Source organism: Delphinapterus leucas, chromosome 20, assembly GCF_059928025.1.
Source record: "Delphinapterus leucas isolate spDelLeu-1000000601 "Yukka" chromosome 20, BTC_Dleu_Yukka2, whole genome shotgun sequence".
Classification (NCBI taxonomy): domain Eukaryota; kingdom Metazoa; phylum Chordata; class Mammalia; order Artiodactyla; family Monodontidae; genus Delphinapterus; species Delphinapterus leucas.
This window is the reverse complement of record NC_143148.1, coordinates 57,644,604-57,662,105: the sequence shown is the minus strand read 5'-3', so window position 1 is coordinate 57,662,105 and position 17,502 is coordinate 57,644,604. Positions and strand designations below refer to the sequence as shown.

Genomic DNA, 17,502 nt, shown 5'->3' with positions numbered 1-17,502 from the left:
GCCCTGTTCCCGGCTGTGGGTCAGCGCACAGTAGGGACACAATAAATGTTTGCGGAATGAACACTCTCTCGACTTTAACTAAGCTGTGGGACCCTCCCAGGCCTGTCCCTGGATGGCTGGGGCCGCTGTGCCCTCTCAGCCCCTCGGCCCGGTAGGGAGGTCCACTCCTGCCTTCCCACATCTCCCGCCATCCGCTCAGCAAGGCTCTGAGGACGATTGCTCATGCCCCCCCCGGGTACGGAGGGGGAAACCGAGGCACAAGGTGGTGAAGCTCCACGCCCCAGGCCACACGGCTAGAATGTGGCCGTGCTGGGGCCCTGAGGGCCTCGGGAACTGACCGGGCACCCCGGACACGAGGAGCCCCTGCCACCCGGTGCCGTGCCCTCAGTTCCCTCCGGGCCTGGCCTGGGCGAGGTGCTGCGGAAGTGTTTGTGGAATGAAGGCAAGACGGAGCAAGGCGGGGGTGGGACGCGGAGAGGGGGGAGGGGGGCCGGACCCGCCGCCTGGCTCTGCTGCTCTCAGTGGACGGGACCTGGCACTGCTTAGGACTCCCGGGCGAGGGCCGTGTTCACCGGATATCAGCTGCGTTGCGGCGGGCCCGGGCCTGTGGAACTCCTCCCTGCCTCCTGGGCCGTGGCTCCTCAGCCTCACGGTTGGGGTGTAGACGTGATTCTGGGCCAGGACGGAGCTGCCCCACATCCACCTCTGGCCGTCCCTCCCCCCCCCATCCCCCCCGCCCATCCTAATGCTTCTGCCTCACGGGCTTCGCGGGGCCCGAGACAGGTGGGTGTGAAGCTGACTCGTGTGACCTGGCTGAGGGTCTTCAAGCACTCCCTGAATCAGTGCTTTTTGTTTTTAACTGTGAAACAGGCAGAGATAGACCCCACCCGGGTCAGGGCTGCTGCTGGAGGGGAAGAGGCGTGCCAGGAGCTGGGACTGGGGCCCGGGGTGCGGTGCGCACGCAGACGTGCTAAGATGCGCCCATACGCTTTCTCCCCTTTTGGAATGGCTTTGAAATTTTATTTATGACCGTGGGCCAGGCCTTCCACGGCCAAAGCAAGAGTAAGTGATCCTGGTGTCCACCCTGAGAGATCACTGACGTGCCCGGGAGTCCAGCACGCAAATGGACAGCTGTCCTCAGTCTGTTCCAGGTGGCAGGACAGACCTGCGGCCTGGCGAGCGCCTGTGGCATCAACGCCCACCGTGCGCAGCCAGGCCGGCTGAGGGCGGGGCTGGGCTTCCGCCCGTCCCATGGGAGTTTGGGAGCTGAATGGCCCTGCAGAGCTGTCCTGGATGGAGGGGGACAGGCCTTTTACCTGGCCACCTACTGGGGAGGGCTGGCCCTGAGAGCAGGGGCCTCCTTAAGCTGTGCACCCTAAGCGCCCTGCTTGCCTCACCCCAGCTCCACCCAGCTGGGTGAACACCTTTCCTGGGCTGAGGGTAGGCCCTGGGAGGGGCTGAACTGTGAACCAGCCGCGGGCAGCATCCGGGCCGCTGGGGACTAGCCTGGCCCTGGGGGGTGGGTCTGGGCCGCACAGCCCAGCATCTACATGGGCCGAAGGCTCAGACCAAGCGCTGTGGGACAGGAAGGGCCTGGCACCGAGGACACCTGTCCTTTTAGCCGGAGCCCCCTGTCACAGCCACCCGCCACAGCCGGCCTCGGCTCCGTGAGACACACTCTGAGGGCCCAGCCGTGGGCTTCCCACCTGTGGGTCAGAAGGGTGAGCCGTGCCGGGGAATACTCTACAGCTGTGAAAAAGGACCGGCAGCTCTGTCTGAACGGATAGAGAGCCATTTCCAACGCTTGCAGTGAAGTGAAAAGAACAAGGTGCAAACAGTGGCTCTGTTGCCACCACCTGTATTGGAAAAAGAAGAGGCATATGCCCGGGAACATATTTGCACGTATATACATAGAATATTCTGGAAGGAGACACAAGAAAACAGTAATCATGGCTGTCTCCAAGTGAAGAGGTGAAAAAGAGCTGGGTGGCTGGGGAGTGAGGTGAGAGCAGGACTCAGATGGACCTTCCAGAGTCTCTTCCAGCTGCCCGTGTCTCTGGCCTGGGGAGACCGGCTCGACCCCATTGCCCAGGACTCCGTGAGGTTGACTCCCAGCTTCCTGGGCTCCTGCGACCACACGCTGGGCCACGCTCCTCAGTGATTCAAGGGAGAAGGAGTGTTCCTGGTGGCGTTCCCATCCCCCTCCCTGCCTCTCCAGGCCTGTACTCCAAATTCTCCCCCCGGCCCTTTCACTGCCTTTTTACTGTCTCACCTCCTCAACTTCATCAGACCTTTCCTGCAGCAGGAATGCCCCGCCCCTTTTCCCCATGCCACCTCCTAAATCTGTCTATGTCCACCCCTCCTCAGAAGATGTTTTATTTCTCTTTTAAATTATTTTATTTTTTGAATGTGTAAAACATCATGTAAACTGTGCAAAAGAATATGTAGTAATAAGTCAGGCTCCTCTCACCTCCCTCCCAGCCACCTGCTCGGAGGCAGCCGTTGTTGCCTCCCCGTCTTTGGAGGGCTCTGCTGTCTGGCTGCCCATCTGCACCCCTCTCAGGCCTCAGCTGCCCACAGCTGGCGGACACGTCCCTATCCTCGGGGCCCGGACTCCCCCAGGTGCTCCCTGGTTTGCCCTGGACAACGCCAGTCACCTCCTTCCTCTGGGACTAACTGGGATCTCCTTGCCTATTTGCACAGTAATAACCACAATATCCTATTAGTAGCATTAATGACGATTGGCCCCCTGCTGTTAGCCAGGCTGCCCCAGACACCTTCTGCCTGATGTCACATGTCCTGACGAGAGCCCTGCAGGTTATGGGTTAGTATCTAGGGCGAAGGTTCAAATCTTTATTCCACCAAGGGGCCCACCACTTGCAGCCTCTTTGCAGCTGAGGAAACACAGGCTCAGAGAAGTTGAGAAGCTTGCTCAGCCCGCACAGCCGGTGAAGGGCGAACTGGGGAGGTCAGTCCTCTGGCTCAGGCCATCCTCGAGCCACTTCCCGTGGCTCCAGCCACGCAGACGTGCAGTGGAGCCACTCGGGACAAAGGAAACCACCTGCTCCCAGGCACCTGCTCTGAAATACCCAAATAACTATCAGTTAGTAACAGCTCTGACGGTTGTTCTCAGCTCTGGGGTATCTTGCCCCCCACCAGGTAGAGTTGCCAGATTTAGGAGGGAAAAAAAACATAAAATGGGATGCCCAGTTACATTTGAATTCAGATAAACGAGGACTAATTGCCTAGGATACGTACGTACGTCCCACATGTAGCATGGGACATATACTAAAACAAATTATTTGTCCTGAATCTCATCTGACAACCCTGTCCCCAGGGGATACTTGGCAATGTCTGGAGACACTTTTTGTTGTCACCAGTGCGGGAGCTACAGCATCTGGAGGCCAGGATGCTGATCAGCCCCCTTCAAAGCACAGGACGGCCCCACCACAAAGAATAACCTGGCCCCAGACGTCAGCAGCGCCGAGGCTGAGGACCCAGAGCTACACACGTCACGCATTTCCCACGGCTCAGGCAGGCATCAAGGGCTTTGTGGATTTTCTTTGCCTTCAGTTCTCCGTCATCCTCTGAGGGCAGGCCTACTCTTGAGTCCATTTTAGAGGCCAGAAGACTGAGGGCCGGGGGCGGGGCTGCTTGCCCATCACACATTGGAGACGTGATGGAGCCGGGCTGGCCCCACCATCTGAGCCCTCACTCTGCAGGCCGAGACCCCCGAGAAGCCTTCCCAAGGGGCTGGTGTGAGGAGGAGAGAGGCCCGCCACCAGGACCGGGCAGGGCTGGCGGGGAGGGAGGGACTGCGGAGTCCAGCAGAGGCAGGGAGGCGGTTGGTTGCTGTCGGGGAGGTGAACACACTTCCCACTTGGCCGTGGCGAAGCTTCTTCCTCTCTGTCTCCTCCTCCCAGCTTCTCTCTTCAGTAGCTCATCCCTGACGCAAGCTGGGGCTTTTCCCTTAATTAAAAAGAGATTTAAAACATCCACTGCCATCTCCGTTGGGCCCGGGCTGCCGAGAAATGGTAAAACCCCCATCCATCCGCCCTGGCCTCATTCGTAATAATGCAAGGCTTTCCCCTTAATTGGAATTTAAAAAAAAAAAGAAGAAAAAGATTAAGTGCATCTGGAACCCTCGGAGGCATTTGTCCATTTGTTTTTTTTGAAAGACCTGCACTAAATCCAGACACCCGGTCATCTCTGAGGAATTAGTGCCAGCCCCAGTCTCCGCCTGGCCCCAGGGCCTTTGTGCGTGCTGCTGCCGACCCGAGAGCCCTCCCTGCCATCGTCTGCTGCTTGCTCCTATCACTGACCCAGGCTCTGCAACGTGTTTCTTTGCTTCCTGGCCCCCAGGAGGACAGGCTGTGTGTCAAATCCCCTGTGAGTTCTCTGTGCCCCAGGGTGTCCATCTGGAAGATGGGCCTCGTTGGAAGGACCAAATAATGAATCCCTGCGAAATGCTCACACAGACCCCGGCCTCCCGGGAGCCCTGTTGTCATAGATCACGCATGTGGGCCCCTCCCGACAATGGCTTGGATCAGAGGGGACCCTCGTTATTTTTTCCAGCCTCCTCTGAACTCTTTGGGGTCCTGGTTTGCTGCTGGGGCCTGAAGCAAGAGGCAGAGGAAGTCAGTGTGTGACGGGAGAAGCAGAGAACCACCTGCTGAGACGGTCTTGTTCTCTGCTGTGTCCCCAGCACCTGGAACAATGCCCAGCACACAGTAGGTGCACAGTAGGTGCCTGTGGACTGAGTATCTCCCCTGGGCCTGGCTCTGTGCTGCGGGCTTTATCCGTGCGCTGCAGGGGAAAGGAAGCATGCCCTCACCCTGCAGGTGAGCAGGCCGGGCTCGGGGAAGTGACAGAAGGGAAGCAGGAGGACTGAGACTCAGATTCGGTTTTTCCTCCTTCCCGAGCCCGTGGCCCTTCCAACCCAATGAGGAGGAAGGGTCTCCTTTGAGTGTTAAGTTGGAACCAGGAATATCTTTTCAGAGTCACTCCACAGACAGCTGTGTGACTGCAGGGATGAGACAAGGTCCCTGACCTGCACGCAGAGGGTGGGTGGTGCTCAGAACTGGCTGCATCGGTGAATAAGTGCTAAGGTTAGAATATCATGTTAATAATAACAGCTTGTGTTTCTTGAGTGTGCACTGCAAGGCGGGTTCTGTGGTTTCCTCACCTGCGAAATGCGTGTAACAGACCCCTAGGCTGGAGTGAAGGCTTCAGTGTGGCTCTTAATCTTCTCAGCGCCCCCTGGAGGTGGCGAATATGAAGTACCCCCATTTTTGCAGGTGAGGAAAGGAGGCCCAGAGGTGGAGCCCCGCCAGTGGAGGAACCCAGGTGTACGTTCTGGCCTCCCACTGCACTGTGGGTCCGGCAGGGCCACTGTGTGATGGTGCCTTGGGGAAGAGTGGATATCCAGGGACGTGGTCCCAGGCAGGGTCTGCGAGCCGGCACCAGGGTGCTGATCGAGCGTCATTTTAAAAAGAGCCAGCAGAGGGCGCCTTTAAGCCACGATGCCTGCTCTTGGCGGCCTCTGGGTGGCTCGGGGGCCAGGAATGGTGCGGTGTCCCCCGTGCCTGGGGCATCCTGAACAGAGGATAGGCCTGGCTCAGGGCTTCTGAAGGATGAGAAGTGGTGGCTGATACCGGAAGGAGTGAGGTGGGTGCTCAGGCCTGGGAGCCACCTGGCCTCTGCGTGTCCTCAGACACGTCACCTTCCTTCTCCAAGCCTTGGTTTTCTCGCTGGAGGATGGCCATGACCCTAGCGTGCAATCCGAGGGATGGTGTGAGGATTAACGTGGACTCCGCCCAGAGCCTGGCACGGGGGGTGCTTAAGAAGGGGTGGCTCATCTCTGTGGGAGGCGGCGGCAGCAGTACTCACCTCCCCCAGTGTTTGACCCCAGGCTGCTTCTCCCACACTGGGCAGCCCCACGCCCCGTACCTTGTATTTCATTCCTACAAGATTGGTATCAGAGCTCCATTTTTCCAGCCGTGGATACGAGGAAAGCCGTGTGTTCCCAGGTGCCCTAGCTCAGGGGGTCCCAGCCCTGCTGTCAGAGTCACCCAGGAACGTTTTAAAGTCCTGGTGGCCTGTGTAGCACGGTGAAATCTGGCCCCCTGGGGGCAGGGTCCCCCCCCCCACCCCGGGATATTTTTTAAACTTTCCAGGTGGCCGCAGTAGGCAGCCAAGATGGAAAACCACTGCCCAGGAGCGGGGCATGGGCAAGGGCCGAACCAGGTTTTCAGAGGCAGTCGGCCTGGCCTCCCATCACAGCCTCCGCGTTTCCCCCGTGGGAAAGTGGGCGCCAGGAGGCCAGAGAGCTCAGGCCCAGCTTGTTCCGTCTCCACAACGGAGACGGCGTGTGCCCCAGAGCAGGGCCTGGTTGAGGCGGGTGACAGCTGCCAGCCCAGAAGGCTTCCTGCGCAAGCCCCCCATCACATGCCCAGTCAAAATCTTCAGCGGCTCTGGGGCCCCGCTTCCTCCCTCCTGGGGCCCCGCCCCCTGGGATCCCAGCCAAGCCCTTCCCCTCAGGAAATGGGCTCTCACTGGCCTGAGACGGGCACATAATTAACAAATAACCTTTCTGGCTTTAGCACAAATGAGCTTCTTGTCTGGGGCAAGGCTGGCTTTTGTTTTTAATCCCTAAAGTCGGCTTTATCTCCTGAGAGCTGCTCCCTCGTGCTCAGCCACCTCTGCTCTGAGGCTGGGGGGCCTGGGGGGTTGAGAGGGGCTGGAGTCCTGGCCCCCTCCTTTCCCGCCCGCTCCTCCCTCCTCCCTCCCCCCTTCTCTCCCTCCCTCCCTTCTCCCTCCTTCCTCTCCTCCCCCATCTCCTCCTCGCTCTCTCCTCCCTCCCCTCCCCTCCCCCTTCCTCTCCCTTCCCCCTCCCCTTCCCCCTTCCCTCCCATCTCCCCCCTTCCCCACCCCTCCCCTCCCTCCTCCCCTCTCTCCTCTCAGCCTCCAGCATCTCTCCAGGGCCCACCAAGCGACCTGATGCTTCCTGATTAAGAATGTGGGCTTTGGGGCTTCCCTGGTGGCGCAGTGGTTGAGAGTCCGCCTGCCGATGCAGGGGACGCGGGTTCATCCGGGAAAGTCCCACATGCCGCGCATGGCCGCTGAGCCTGCGCGTCCGGAGCCTGTGCTCCGCAACGGGAGAGGCCACAACAGTGAGAGGCCGCGTACCTCAAAAAAAAAAAAAGAATGTGGGCTTTGTCACCGAGCTCCCAGAACATGTTAAAATGCAAATGGTGGCCCTGGGGGGAGTGTGGTTTTTCTCCATTAGCCTTTTATTTTAGAACTTTGGAATATTCGCCGAGGAAGGAGCCTTGGAGACTGAGCAGGGAGACTCCCTTCGGTTACAGATAATAATAGTCAGACCTTGCTTTTGTGGCCGGTGCTCCCCGAGACACACTTTATGGATGATTCTCGAGGAAGCTAGCAGGGACCGAACACCCTCTTGGCCCCAGCTCACTGGGCAAGTACTTCCCATTCATTCATTCCGTTCATTTCCTCACGCCCAGCACCTGTCACTTGGCAGCAGCAGCAGCCAGGTCTGGGATTTGGGTTTTGGTTTTGGCATTAACGAGCCTCGGGCTTTTGAGGTTCCTTTGTTGCCTGTTAGGACGTCAGGCATGTCCCTGATCCAAACTCCCCGACCCCTGGATGTTATAGAGCTGGCAGTGGCAAACCACAGCCCTTGCGCCAAAGCTGGCTGCTCCTCCTATTTGAGTAAATAAAGTTTTATTGGCACACAGCCCCGCCCACTCATTCACATATTGTCTGTGGCTGTGTTTGCCCTCAGTGGCAGAGCTGAGAAGTTGCAACAGAGACTGCATAGCCCCGAAAGTAAAGCATATTTACTCTCAGGCACCTTTCAGATAGTTTCCTGGCTCTGTTATAGGATCGTGGTTACAAGAAGCAGAAGCTTTTGGAGTCAGACAGACCCGAGTTTGGGTTCAGATCCTGCCCCTGCCTGTGCACTGGGTGTTCACCGCTGTGCAAGCTCTTACCCTCTCTGGTCCTCAGTCTGTGAGTTTGCATCTCACGGGGTAGCCATGAAGACTGAAGGAGGAAGTGTCTGGCACGTGGCCAATGATCCTTAAAGGCTGACTGGTGCAGTGATAACAGGAGGGCTTCCTCCATGTGGCTTCTTTTTATGTGTTTTACATTCTGGGCTTCTGTGTAAGATGGCAGGAAGAAACAGCATACTAAGGCTTTCAAGAAGGTCGGCAGCGGCCTTGGTGGGTACTCCTGAGGGGCTTGTAGTCTGATGCAGGGGACGTGGCCTCTTTCTACAAAACTAACCAGCCTGTTAGATTCAGGGGGCCACAGGGGCTCCCTAGCGGGGAAACAGGAATGGAGTTTCAAGGACAGGCAAGCTGCGCTGACTGTATCAGTTACCTACTGCTGGGTAACAAATCACCCCCAAACTTAGTGGCTTAAATATTTATTATCTCACAGTTTCTGGGGGTTGGGAATTCAGGGATGATTTAGCTTGGAGGTTCCGTCGCAGAGGGTCTCGTGAGGTTACAGTCAAGCTGTCGGCTGGGCCTGTGGCCTCATCTGTAGGCTTGCCTGGGCTGGCGGACTCACTTCCTAAGTGGCTCCCTCCCACGGCTGTTGGCTCACCACCTGGGCTTCTCCTCAGGCTGCTTGAGCATCCTTACAACGTGGCGGCTGGCTTCCCCAGAGCGAGAGCACGAAGGAAGTGCAGTGTCTTTTATGACCTCTCGTGAAGTCACACGCCATCCCTTCCCTCTTTTTCTAGGCATTAGAATTCATCCTCAGTCCATCCCGTGCTGGAGAGGAGGGGAATTAGACTCTACCTGTTGGGGACATACTTGAGAACCACCACCCCAACCCTACAGTGGTCATCTAGGAGCACTGTCCCAGTGGGGGTCAGGGAAGGCCACCCCACTGCTCGGTTCCTGATGTTGGCTAGGGGCTCAGATACTTGAGCTGATGCAGTCCAGTCTGGGGCTGTTTGGGGGGGAAAAAAACCACAGTGATGGGACATAGAGACAAAGATGTGACTACCCAGTTCAGCAGTGCCTGAAGTTGTTGTGTTTTTTTTAAAATTTTATTTATGTATTTATGGCTGTGTCGGGTCTTCGTTTCTGTCCGAGGGCTTTCTCTAGTTGCGGCGAGCGGGGGCCACTCTTCATCGCGGTGCACGGGCCTCTCACTATCGCAGCCTCTCTTGTTGTGGAGCACAGGCTCCGGACGCGCAGGCTCAGCGGCCATGGCTCACGGGCCCAGTTGCTCCGCAGCATGTGGGATCTTCCCAGACCAGGGCTCGAACCCGTGTCCCCTGCATCGGCAGGCAGACTCTCAACCACTGCGTCACCAGGGAAGCCCCTGAAGTTGTTTTTTATTTAAAATTGAAAGCACCCCTACTTGCTCTGTCCCAGGCATAATGCTACCTTCAAGGGACACATGGCTGAGTGAGTAGAGGCTGTCCTCCAGACGCGCACAGTAAAGGGAGACAGAACTAGTCGTTGCCATACAGTGAGATGAGCCCTGGAAGACCTCAGACTGAAGGAGCGAGGTCAGATACCCGGGACATCTTCCCCCACAGAAGAGCCTACTGTGCTGGCTTTTGCAGGATCAGTAGGAGGTCACCACCCTGCCAAAGCAACGAGGAGCGCTCCAGGCAGGCGCGGCGGCCTGTGCAAAGGCACGAAAGGGCTGGGGAGCCCAGGGCATTTGGGGGGCTGTGGGCATTTCGGGGCGTGTGGGCAGGTGGCAGGGAATGAAGCTTCAAAACGAGTTTGGGCCAGACTGTGAAGGCTGAAGGCTGGGCTAACAGGCTGACTCTAATTTATGATCAGCATTTCCCAATATGTATCTCATGACTCATGGCCTTGTGAGATGGTAACAGGTGTCCCTCCAAAAACAGACATCAAGGTTATTTAAGTTCAGGAAGCCCGGGTTGAAGCACAGTGAAAGCAGCTTCCTCAGTGCGGGACTTCTCAGAGCCTTTAATTCTCTAACATGCATGGTACTCTCCAAGAGGACAGAGTAGATGGGATTCGCAGACTCATTTGATCATGGAACCCCCTTCCGGAGGGAGTCTGAGGAGGCCAGTGTTGCAGGGGACACACTTTTGGAAAAATGCTGCCTGTAGCTAGTTGCCAAGAGCTGGTGAGAATTCTGAGCAGCTGCGAGGTATGATCAGGTTTGCCGTTTCTGGCTGCTGTTTGGAGGGTGGGCTGCTGAGGGGTAAGCCAGGGGGCAGAGAGGCTAGCTAGGGGCGTGGGGGGGTGCGGAGAGGCTAGCTAGGGGCGTGAGAGGGGGAGAGGAAGGATGTCCCAGGTATTAAGGCGGTGGAATCTGCGGGCTTGGTGGTTGATTAAACTGGCCGGAGGGTTGGAGGGCAAGGAGGACAGGAGGACTGTGGCTGAGGCTCTGGTTTCCAGTGCATGGTGACGGCTTTGACTCAGATGGGGAGAATGAGGAAGGGGTTTGGCGAGAGTACTTTTATGTCAGCTGGAGATGAAAACTGGGCTGGGCTGGATTACCTGTACTGAGTTTACGGGAGAGAGCAGAGAAGGAATTCAACAACTTAGAAGAAATGGACAGAGTCCTTGATTAATGCAACGTAGCCAAATGGACGCAAGAGGAAACAGAAAATCTGAATAGCCCCATCTCTATTAAAGAAACCAAATTGCCCAAAGAAAATTCCAGGCCCAGACAGTTTCTCCGGTGAGTTCAATCACTCTTAAGGAAGAAACAATGCTGACCTCACACAAACTCTCTCAGAAAATAATTTGTGGGAGAGATCACTTCACACATGGCTGTGATTCGGACAGGTCTGCGTTCCGGTTCAAGCCCGGTTGGTTTCATCCATTCAGAGCCGTGTTTTGAATACCTACTGCGTGTCACACACCCAGGTCACATTAGTGAACAAAGCAAAGAAAATTCACGCCCTCGCCAAGTTGCGCAGGGTCGGACGGGTCATTTCGCCGTCCTGAGGCTCAGTTTCCTCACGTGTGGCGTGGGGACACACAGTGCTGGAGAAGGGCGGCCGGCAGGAGTGGTGGGCAGTCCCCGGCCTCCACTGATGCTTGTCTCTCTGTCGTGCGTGTACGTGTGTGTTCCACGGCCTGCCCTCTCAGGCTTAAAAATGTGTGTCAGCGGCAGCCGTGATGAGGCCCCCGTCCTGAGCGACAAGCACCTGGATGTACCCAACATCATCATCACCCCGCCGACCCCCACGGGCGTGACCCTGCCGAGGGACTCCCGGAGGGCAGGTGAGGCCACCCTGCCACCACGCTGAGCCAGCGGGTCTGGGGGGCCTGGCTGGGCGCGGCTCACGGGGCCCCCTTCCGGGCTGTGGGTCTGCCCCCACCCCCAGTTTATTAAAAATTTACACTCGGCTCTGCGTACACTCCACCGTGGGCCCCTCGCCGTGGCACCAGCCTCAGCAAGGTGTGGCACGTTAAGTAATTAGCTGGACAGCCCCCGCCGGCAGCCGGGCGAGTGATGGATGGGGCTGGGCGGGCCCACGAGGTGACGGATGGAGGTGCCTTCCCCCGCAGCTGGGGAACTGGGCCTCCGTCCTACCGGCCGCCGCGGTTCAGCTGGACAGGACAGGCTTGGAAACTCCCCCGCGCCCAGGCTGTGGCTGATCTCCGCGCCTTCCGTGGCAGCTCACTGCAGGGAGGAGAGAAGGGGTGGGACCGTTCCCAGAGAGAGGGTGAGAGGGAGCCGCCCAAACTGCTGTGTCCCCACCCCCGGCCCCTTTCTGGACACTATGGGAGCCAGTGGGACATTTTTCATGAACAGATTTATTGCTGCTGTTGCGAATAATACGGTAAGTCCCCTGCACACGAACGGGTTCCATTCCGAGAGCGCATTCTTAAGTCCAGCAGAGCTAGCCTAGGTACCCAACTAACACAGTTGGCTAGATAGTACCGTGCTGTAATAGGTTTATAATACCTTTCACAAATAATACATAAACAAACACACTTACAGTACAGTCCCTTGAAAAGTACAGTAGTAGAGCACAACACCTGGCACCCAGGGGCTGGCAAGGACCGTCAGCAACAGGAGACGGAGGGCCAGCTGCAGTTTCGCTCGTGCCTGACGTTGACGGCACAGGTTCTGGTTTCTTGCTGGACTCAAGTCTAGCTACTCTCTTGAAAAAACGGTCCAGTGATGTCTGGGTAGTGCAGTACCAGCTACATCACCGCTGCTTTTACACTTGCTTCCGGACATCCTGGGCTTGAAATAAGGACACTGTACTGCTGTAGTCTATACAGTTCTGTACAGGAAAGTACACAAGCGCACAACCGCTTGTAGAGGATGCACACACGTGACGATGTACGCCAGACACGTGAACTAACTTACGTGATTGGACGTGCGAACGCACGTTTGCCTCTTTGAAAGTTTGCAACTTGAAGGTTCGTATGTAGGGGGCTTACTGATTATGATTTTTCCTTGAGGTCTCACAGTAGCTCTGAGTTAGGTCCCGTTTTCATCATCCCCATTCTGTAGATGGGTAAACTGATGTTCAGAGAGGTTGAGACGCTCGCCGTACCGCTGGTACGTGGCAGAGTTGGGATTCAGACCCAGGCCGTGAGATCTGGAGCTTGCGCTCTGGACTGCCAGGCTAGACCCCGTCTTGGTGGCTACCGTCATTCAGCCAATCAACGGTCGTGACGCGAGCCCTGCCTGGCTCCTGCAGAGGACACGGGCCTTCAAGGCTGATGTGGGAGTGGTGGGAGTCAGTGGGGGACTTGGGGAGGCTTTTCCAGAAGTTCTCAGTTTGGATGTCAGCTTGCCCGCCAGGGGGAATGAGCTGGAGAAGCCGTCGGGCTCGGGCCAGGCCCCGTGTGGTTACTGGAGCTGGGCCATGCACAGTAGTGATAGCCATTGGTCACAGTCCTGTGTCACCTTTTCAAGTGCCCGGCACCGGGCTAAATGCTTTCCACAAATCTTATTTAATTCTCGCTACAACCCTGTGGGCTGTGAGTACCGCCCTTATCTCTAGCTTATAGCTGGGGAAACTGAGGTTCAGAGAGGGACAGCAACTCACCCAAGGGCACACAGCAGGGTGGGAGAAGAGCTGGGTTTCTGCTTCAGCATCTAATCAGAGAGCTGAGTGTGGGCAGCCGAGGCCCTGGTCCTTGGCTCTGCCATTACGCTCCCTTCTCTCTCAGTGCCTCAGTGTTCTCGTCTGTAAGATGGGATCATAACCTCCTTCCCTGCTCCTAGGGCCAGTGTGAGTGCCGGGGAGACTCATGGTTACTCCTCAGGGTCCGCGGGGTGAGAGCCCAGAGGCCCTGAGAGCCCACGGAGTCCCGGGGTGGATTAGTGCCGAGGGACCAGCACAGGGGGCCCCTCCTGTCCTGTCTGGTGGCAGAGCTCAGGCCTGACCCTCTGCTTTTCCCCATGTAGAGAGGGAGGTGTAGGAGAAAGGGCACAGGCCTTGGAGGCACAAAACCCTGAATTTGGATCCCGGCTCTGCCACGCAGTAGCGTGTGATTTTGGGAACGAGGCCTCGGCTCCCCTGTCTCACAGAGAACAGCTGTGCCTCAGAGAGGCCGTGAGCATTCGTGACAAGGAAGGTCAAGGGCCTGACTTCACTGCCCGCATGCGGCCTGTGTCCTTGGTCTTCTCACCAGCGATATTTAGGGCAGCACTCCCTCCAGGGCTGTGGGCTCTGAGTGGTGATCAGATACCTGGGGCTCCCCCCACAGCAAGGGACTGGAGAGAACCCTGCCCTGCCCAGACTACCCTGCTCATTGGGGGAAGGTCACCCCTCTGTGGGTCTCAACTCCCCGTCTAGAAGCGGGGACCTCCCGCCCAGCCTCGGGCCTGAAGGCATCTCCAGACAGGCACTCAGAAGAGGCCAAGCCAAGGATGGTGCCAGGGGTACAATCCCAGGGACCTCAGCCGGAGATCTGGGGGAGCTCGGTGCTGGGTGTGGGCAGAGGATGGGTGGGAAATCCCGTGGGACCCGGGTGAGCCCCAGCATCACTGGGGTCCCCTCTCAGAAGCGGCTGACACCCGTGCCGTATGCACAGGGAGCTGGGGCGCTGGTACAAAGCAAGGTGCCCAGAGGCACCGGCCATGGAGCTCCCAGGGAAAGGGGCCTGGCTGTGGTGGTGGGGTCCATCCAGATGTTGACGCCCCCCTCTGTCTCCTAGTCTGGCTGGAGGAGTCAGGGTCGGGCCCGGAGGATGGAGAAGCAGACCCTGAGGCCTGAGGAGAAGGCACGCGTGGGTCGGGGATTTCCCTGCACTGGATCCTTCCCTGGCTGCCCTTCGCTTGGCACGTCCCGGGGTGCCTGGGGCAGATGTGCTGAGAGCGCTGGCTGGGAAGACAGAGAGATTCCGGCACTGGACCAGCAGAGGCGTGGCGAGAGGAGCGAGGAATCGGCCCTGCCCTCGTCCAGAACGACATTTCCCAGCCCCCGTTGAGTGGACCGGACCTCTGATGCCTACATATTCTTGCCGACCCCGAGGCACAGTGACGGCCATCTGGGTACCAGGGAGAGGCTCTCTTCTAGACAGACTCCCAGCGGCCTGGGCCATGCAGACGGGTGCCCAGGAGGTCTGCACATATAAGGACTCCTTGCAAAGGGCTGGCTTCATTTTTTACAAGTTGTCTTACAGACATTGAAACAGTCCAAAAAGTGATTTATAATTTCTTTTCTGTACTGTAAGTAAAGATCCCGTGTAACGAGCAGTGGACCCTGCTTCTTGGGCGGGCAGAGAAGGTGGTGCACACCCGGGTACACAGGTAGGCTCCAGAGAATCGCTTATCACGGAGGGGCTGGTCCGGCTGGTGATGGGTCTTTGGATGGTCTTGGCCTCTTGATTTGCAGAGTGTCCTGTGCCACCTCATTCTGTGGCCAGCAGCTACTGGAGTGCGTTCTTGTGACAGACGCACAGAGCACAAGCCAGGCCGTGCGAGAGCATTCTCAGCTTTGGCGTGTGGGCCAAGCAAGTCACACGGCCAAACCCCACGTGGGTGAGCTGGGCGGTCCCATGGCACAGGAAGGGATGGACATGTCTATTAAAGGGAGTGAGAGACGGGCTGGGAATAATAATCCAGTCTCCCGGCATAGACACTATTATTATCCCCATTTTACAGATGGGGCACTTGAGGAACTTAGAGGCTTAGATCCCTTGCCCAAGGCCATCAGATAGTAAGAATTTGAACCCAGACCCCATACTCTTTTCTTTTTTTAATATAAATTTATTTATTTTTGGCTGCGTTTGGGTCTTCATTGCTGCACACGGGCTTTCTCTAGTTGCGGCGAGTAGGGGCTACTCTTCGTTGCGGAGCACGGGCTTCTCATTGCGGTGGATTCTCTTGTTGTAGAGCACGGGCTCTAGGCGCGCGGGCTTCAGTAGTTGTGGCACACGGGCTCAGTACTTGTGGCTCGCGGGCTCTAGAGCACAGGCTCAGTAGTTGTAGAGCATGGGCTCAGTAGTTGTGGCTCACGGTCTCTAGAGTGCAGGCTCCATAGTTGTGGTGCACGGGCTCAGTAGCTGTGGCTTGCAGGCTCTAGAGCACAGGCTCAGTAGTTGTGGAGCACGGGCTCATTAGTTGTGGAGCACGGGCTCTAGAGTGCAGGCTCCGTAGTTGTGGCGCGTGGGCTCAGTAGTTGTGGCGCGCGGGCTTAGTTGCTCCGCGGCATGTGGGATCCTCCCAGCCTAGGGCTGGAACCCACGTCCCCTGCATTGGCAGGCAGGTTCCTAACCACTGCACCCCCAGGGAGGCCCCGACCCTGTTCTCTTACCATCCTCACAGAGCTTCCTCCCAGCACATAGTTCTTGTTGATTGTCCAGGCAAAGCATCCCTTTCCGCCTGGATTCCCAGTGCCCCTCATATCTGCTTGGATGTGACGCTGACACTTTGTCCCCGTCCTTTTCCCTCTGGAACACAGGGGATGCTGGGTCTCGGGGCTGGGTGCTCGCCCTGAGGGCTGGCTCCGTCCACAGCTGGAGGAGCCCACACACCTCCTGGGCACTGCTCAGAGGCCTCCAGCCCACTCAGCAGCCTGCCCTGGCTCATCGCCACTTCATCCCAGGCTTTTAGTGCCCGTGGCAATGGGAAGAGGGCTGTGAGCTGGAGACGAGGTGGAGGGGCCGGCCAGAGGCTGTGCAGCCCTGGGGTGCTGGTTTGGCTTTCTTGCAGGGCCCAGGCGAGTCCCCTTGGTCTCCTGGAGAAAGAAAGGTATTGAGGTCCAAGGCACCCACACCAGTCCTGGGCTCTGGGCCTCTTGAATCTGGAGGCCCTGGTGAAGCCAGCCCGGGTTACATACCCCAGAACGGTGCCGGCTGAGTGAGGGGGACCCTTACTGGTGACATCTGCACCCCAGGCTGCAGGAAACTCCGTGACGTTACTCACTGCCCCTGAGGCTCTGCCTTCAAGCAAGCTGTGTCTCCCCGTGAGGGAGGGGTGAGGTGTAGGGGGCCTGCTCCGTGCAAGCTCTAGGGCATGATATCAGGGGGCATGGGACCCCACTGCAGCCCCAGCATCCCTCTTAGGAGCCGTGAGAAAGATTAGGGGTGCAAGGGTGTCAGCCGGAGCCGCATGGTGCTGTGTGGCCTTGGGAAGCCGTTCAACCTCTCTGAACCTTTTCTTCACCTGTAAAAGTGAGGGTAACAGGACCTCCCATGTGGGGTGCACATGTGGATTAAGGAAAATGATCTACGTAAAACCCCACATGGTCCCTGGCACAGAGCAGACAGTCAGTAAATGGGAGTCACAATCACACAGGTCACCAACCTCCCTGGGCCTCCATTTGCTCATCTGGGGAATGGGCACAATTCCACGGGGATGTGAGGAGTCTGGGAGATTGAGGGTGTGAATGTGGGGTGGGTGGTAAGAGCAGGGTACCTGGGACCACATCTGCAGGGGCAGTGCCCCCCCCTTTATGTGCCAGCAGGATTCTGCTGCCGCACCCGCACCTTTCTTTCCAAGGGCTTCCTTCGGTGCAGGAGCAGTTGGGGTGCAGGCTCTCAGGGCCGCCTGGCAGTACCCCTCACCCACTGTGGATGAGAGTTAGCGGGTAGATTCCCCACCTTCCTTGTCCCTTGTGGGGGCCGTGAGGCAACCGGTGCTTCGCAGTGGGGAGCTGGTTCAAATCCAGATCCCGTCCCAGGGTGGTCTGAGGTAGGGCCTGCTGTTGTGCATCCCTAACCAGCTCGCAGGGAGGCAGTGCTGCTGGCCCGGGGACACACTGTGAGGAACCAGGCTTCCTAGCTGCCCCAGGTTCCGCAGGGTCTGAGCCCCGGGGGCCCAGCAGCAGAAACCTGCTCCTTACCCTGAATTGGCCCCTGCTTCCTGGGGTCCATCCCCGTGCTCCATTTCTCAGCTGGGTGACCTTGAGCAAGTTACTTTGCCTCTCTGAGCTTCAGTTTTCCCCAGTCTTCAAATGAGGGTAGTAACTAGGTTGTTGGGAAGATGCAGTGGATGACCACGCGTACAGAACCTCGAATAACGCCTGGCACAGGGTCTGAAAAGCCCTCTAGAATG

General features: G+C 57.7%; 1 protein-coding gene across 4 annotated transcripts in view; it reads left to right on the top strand.

Annotated features, from left to right (window-relative positions):
- Positions 1-14,697, top strand: part of CLMB (calcimembrin) — a 31,172-nt gene extending 16,475 nt beyond the window's left edge. For 2 of the 4 annotated variants that reach the window (XM_022582997.3, XM_089903383.1), the window contains 2 exons: positions 11,124-11,258; positions 14,160-14,697. In XM_022582997.3, coding sequence (XP_022438705.1) covers positions 11,124-11,258; positions 14,160-14,218 — 194 coding nt within the window. In that variant the 3' untranslated portion in view covers positions 14,219-14,697. Of the gene's footprint in view, positions 1-6,937; positions 11,259-14,159 lie in introns of those variants that run through there. The other 2 variants (XM_022582996.2, XM_089903381.1) reach the window with 2 other exon arrangements.
- Positions 14,698-17,502: the final 2,805 nt, after the last annotated feature.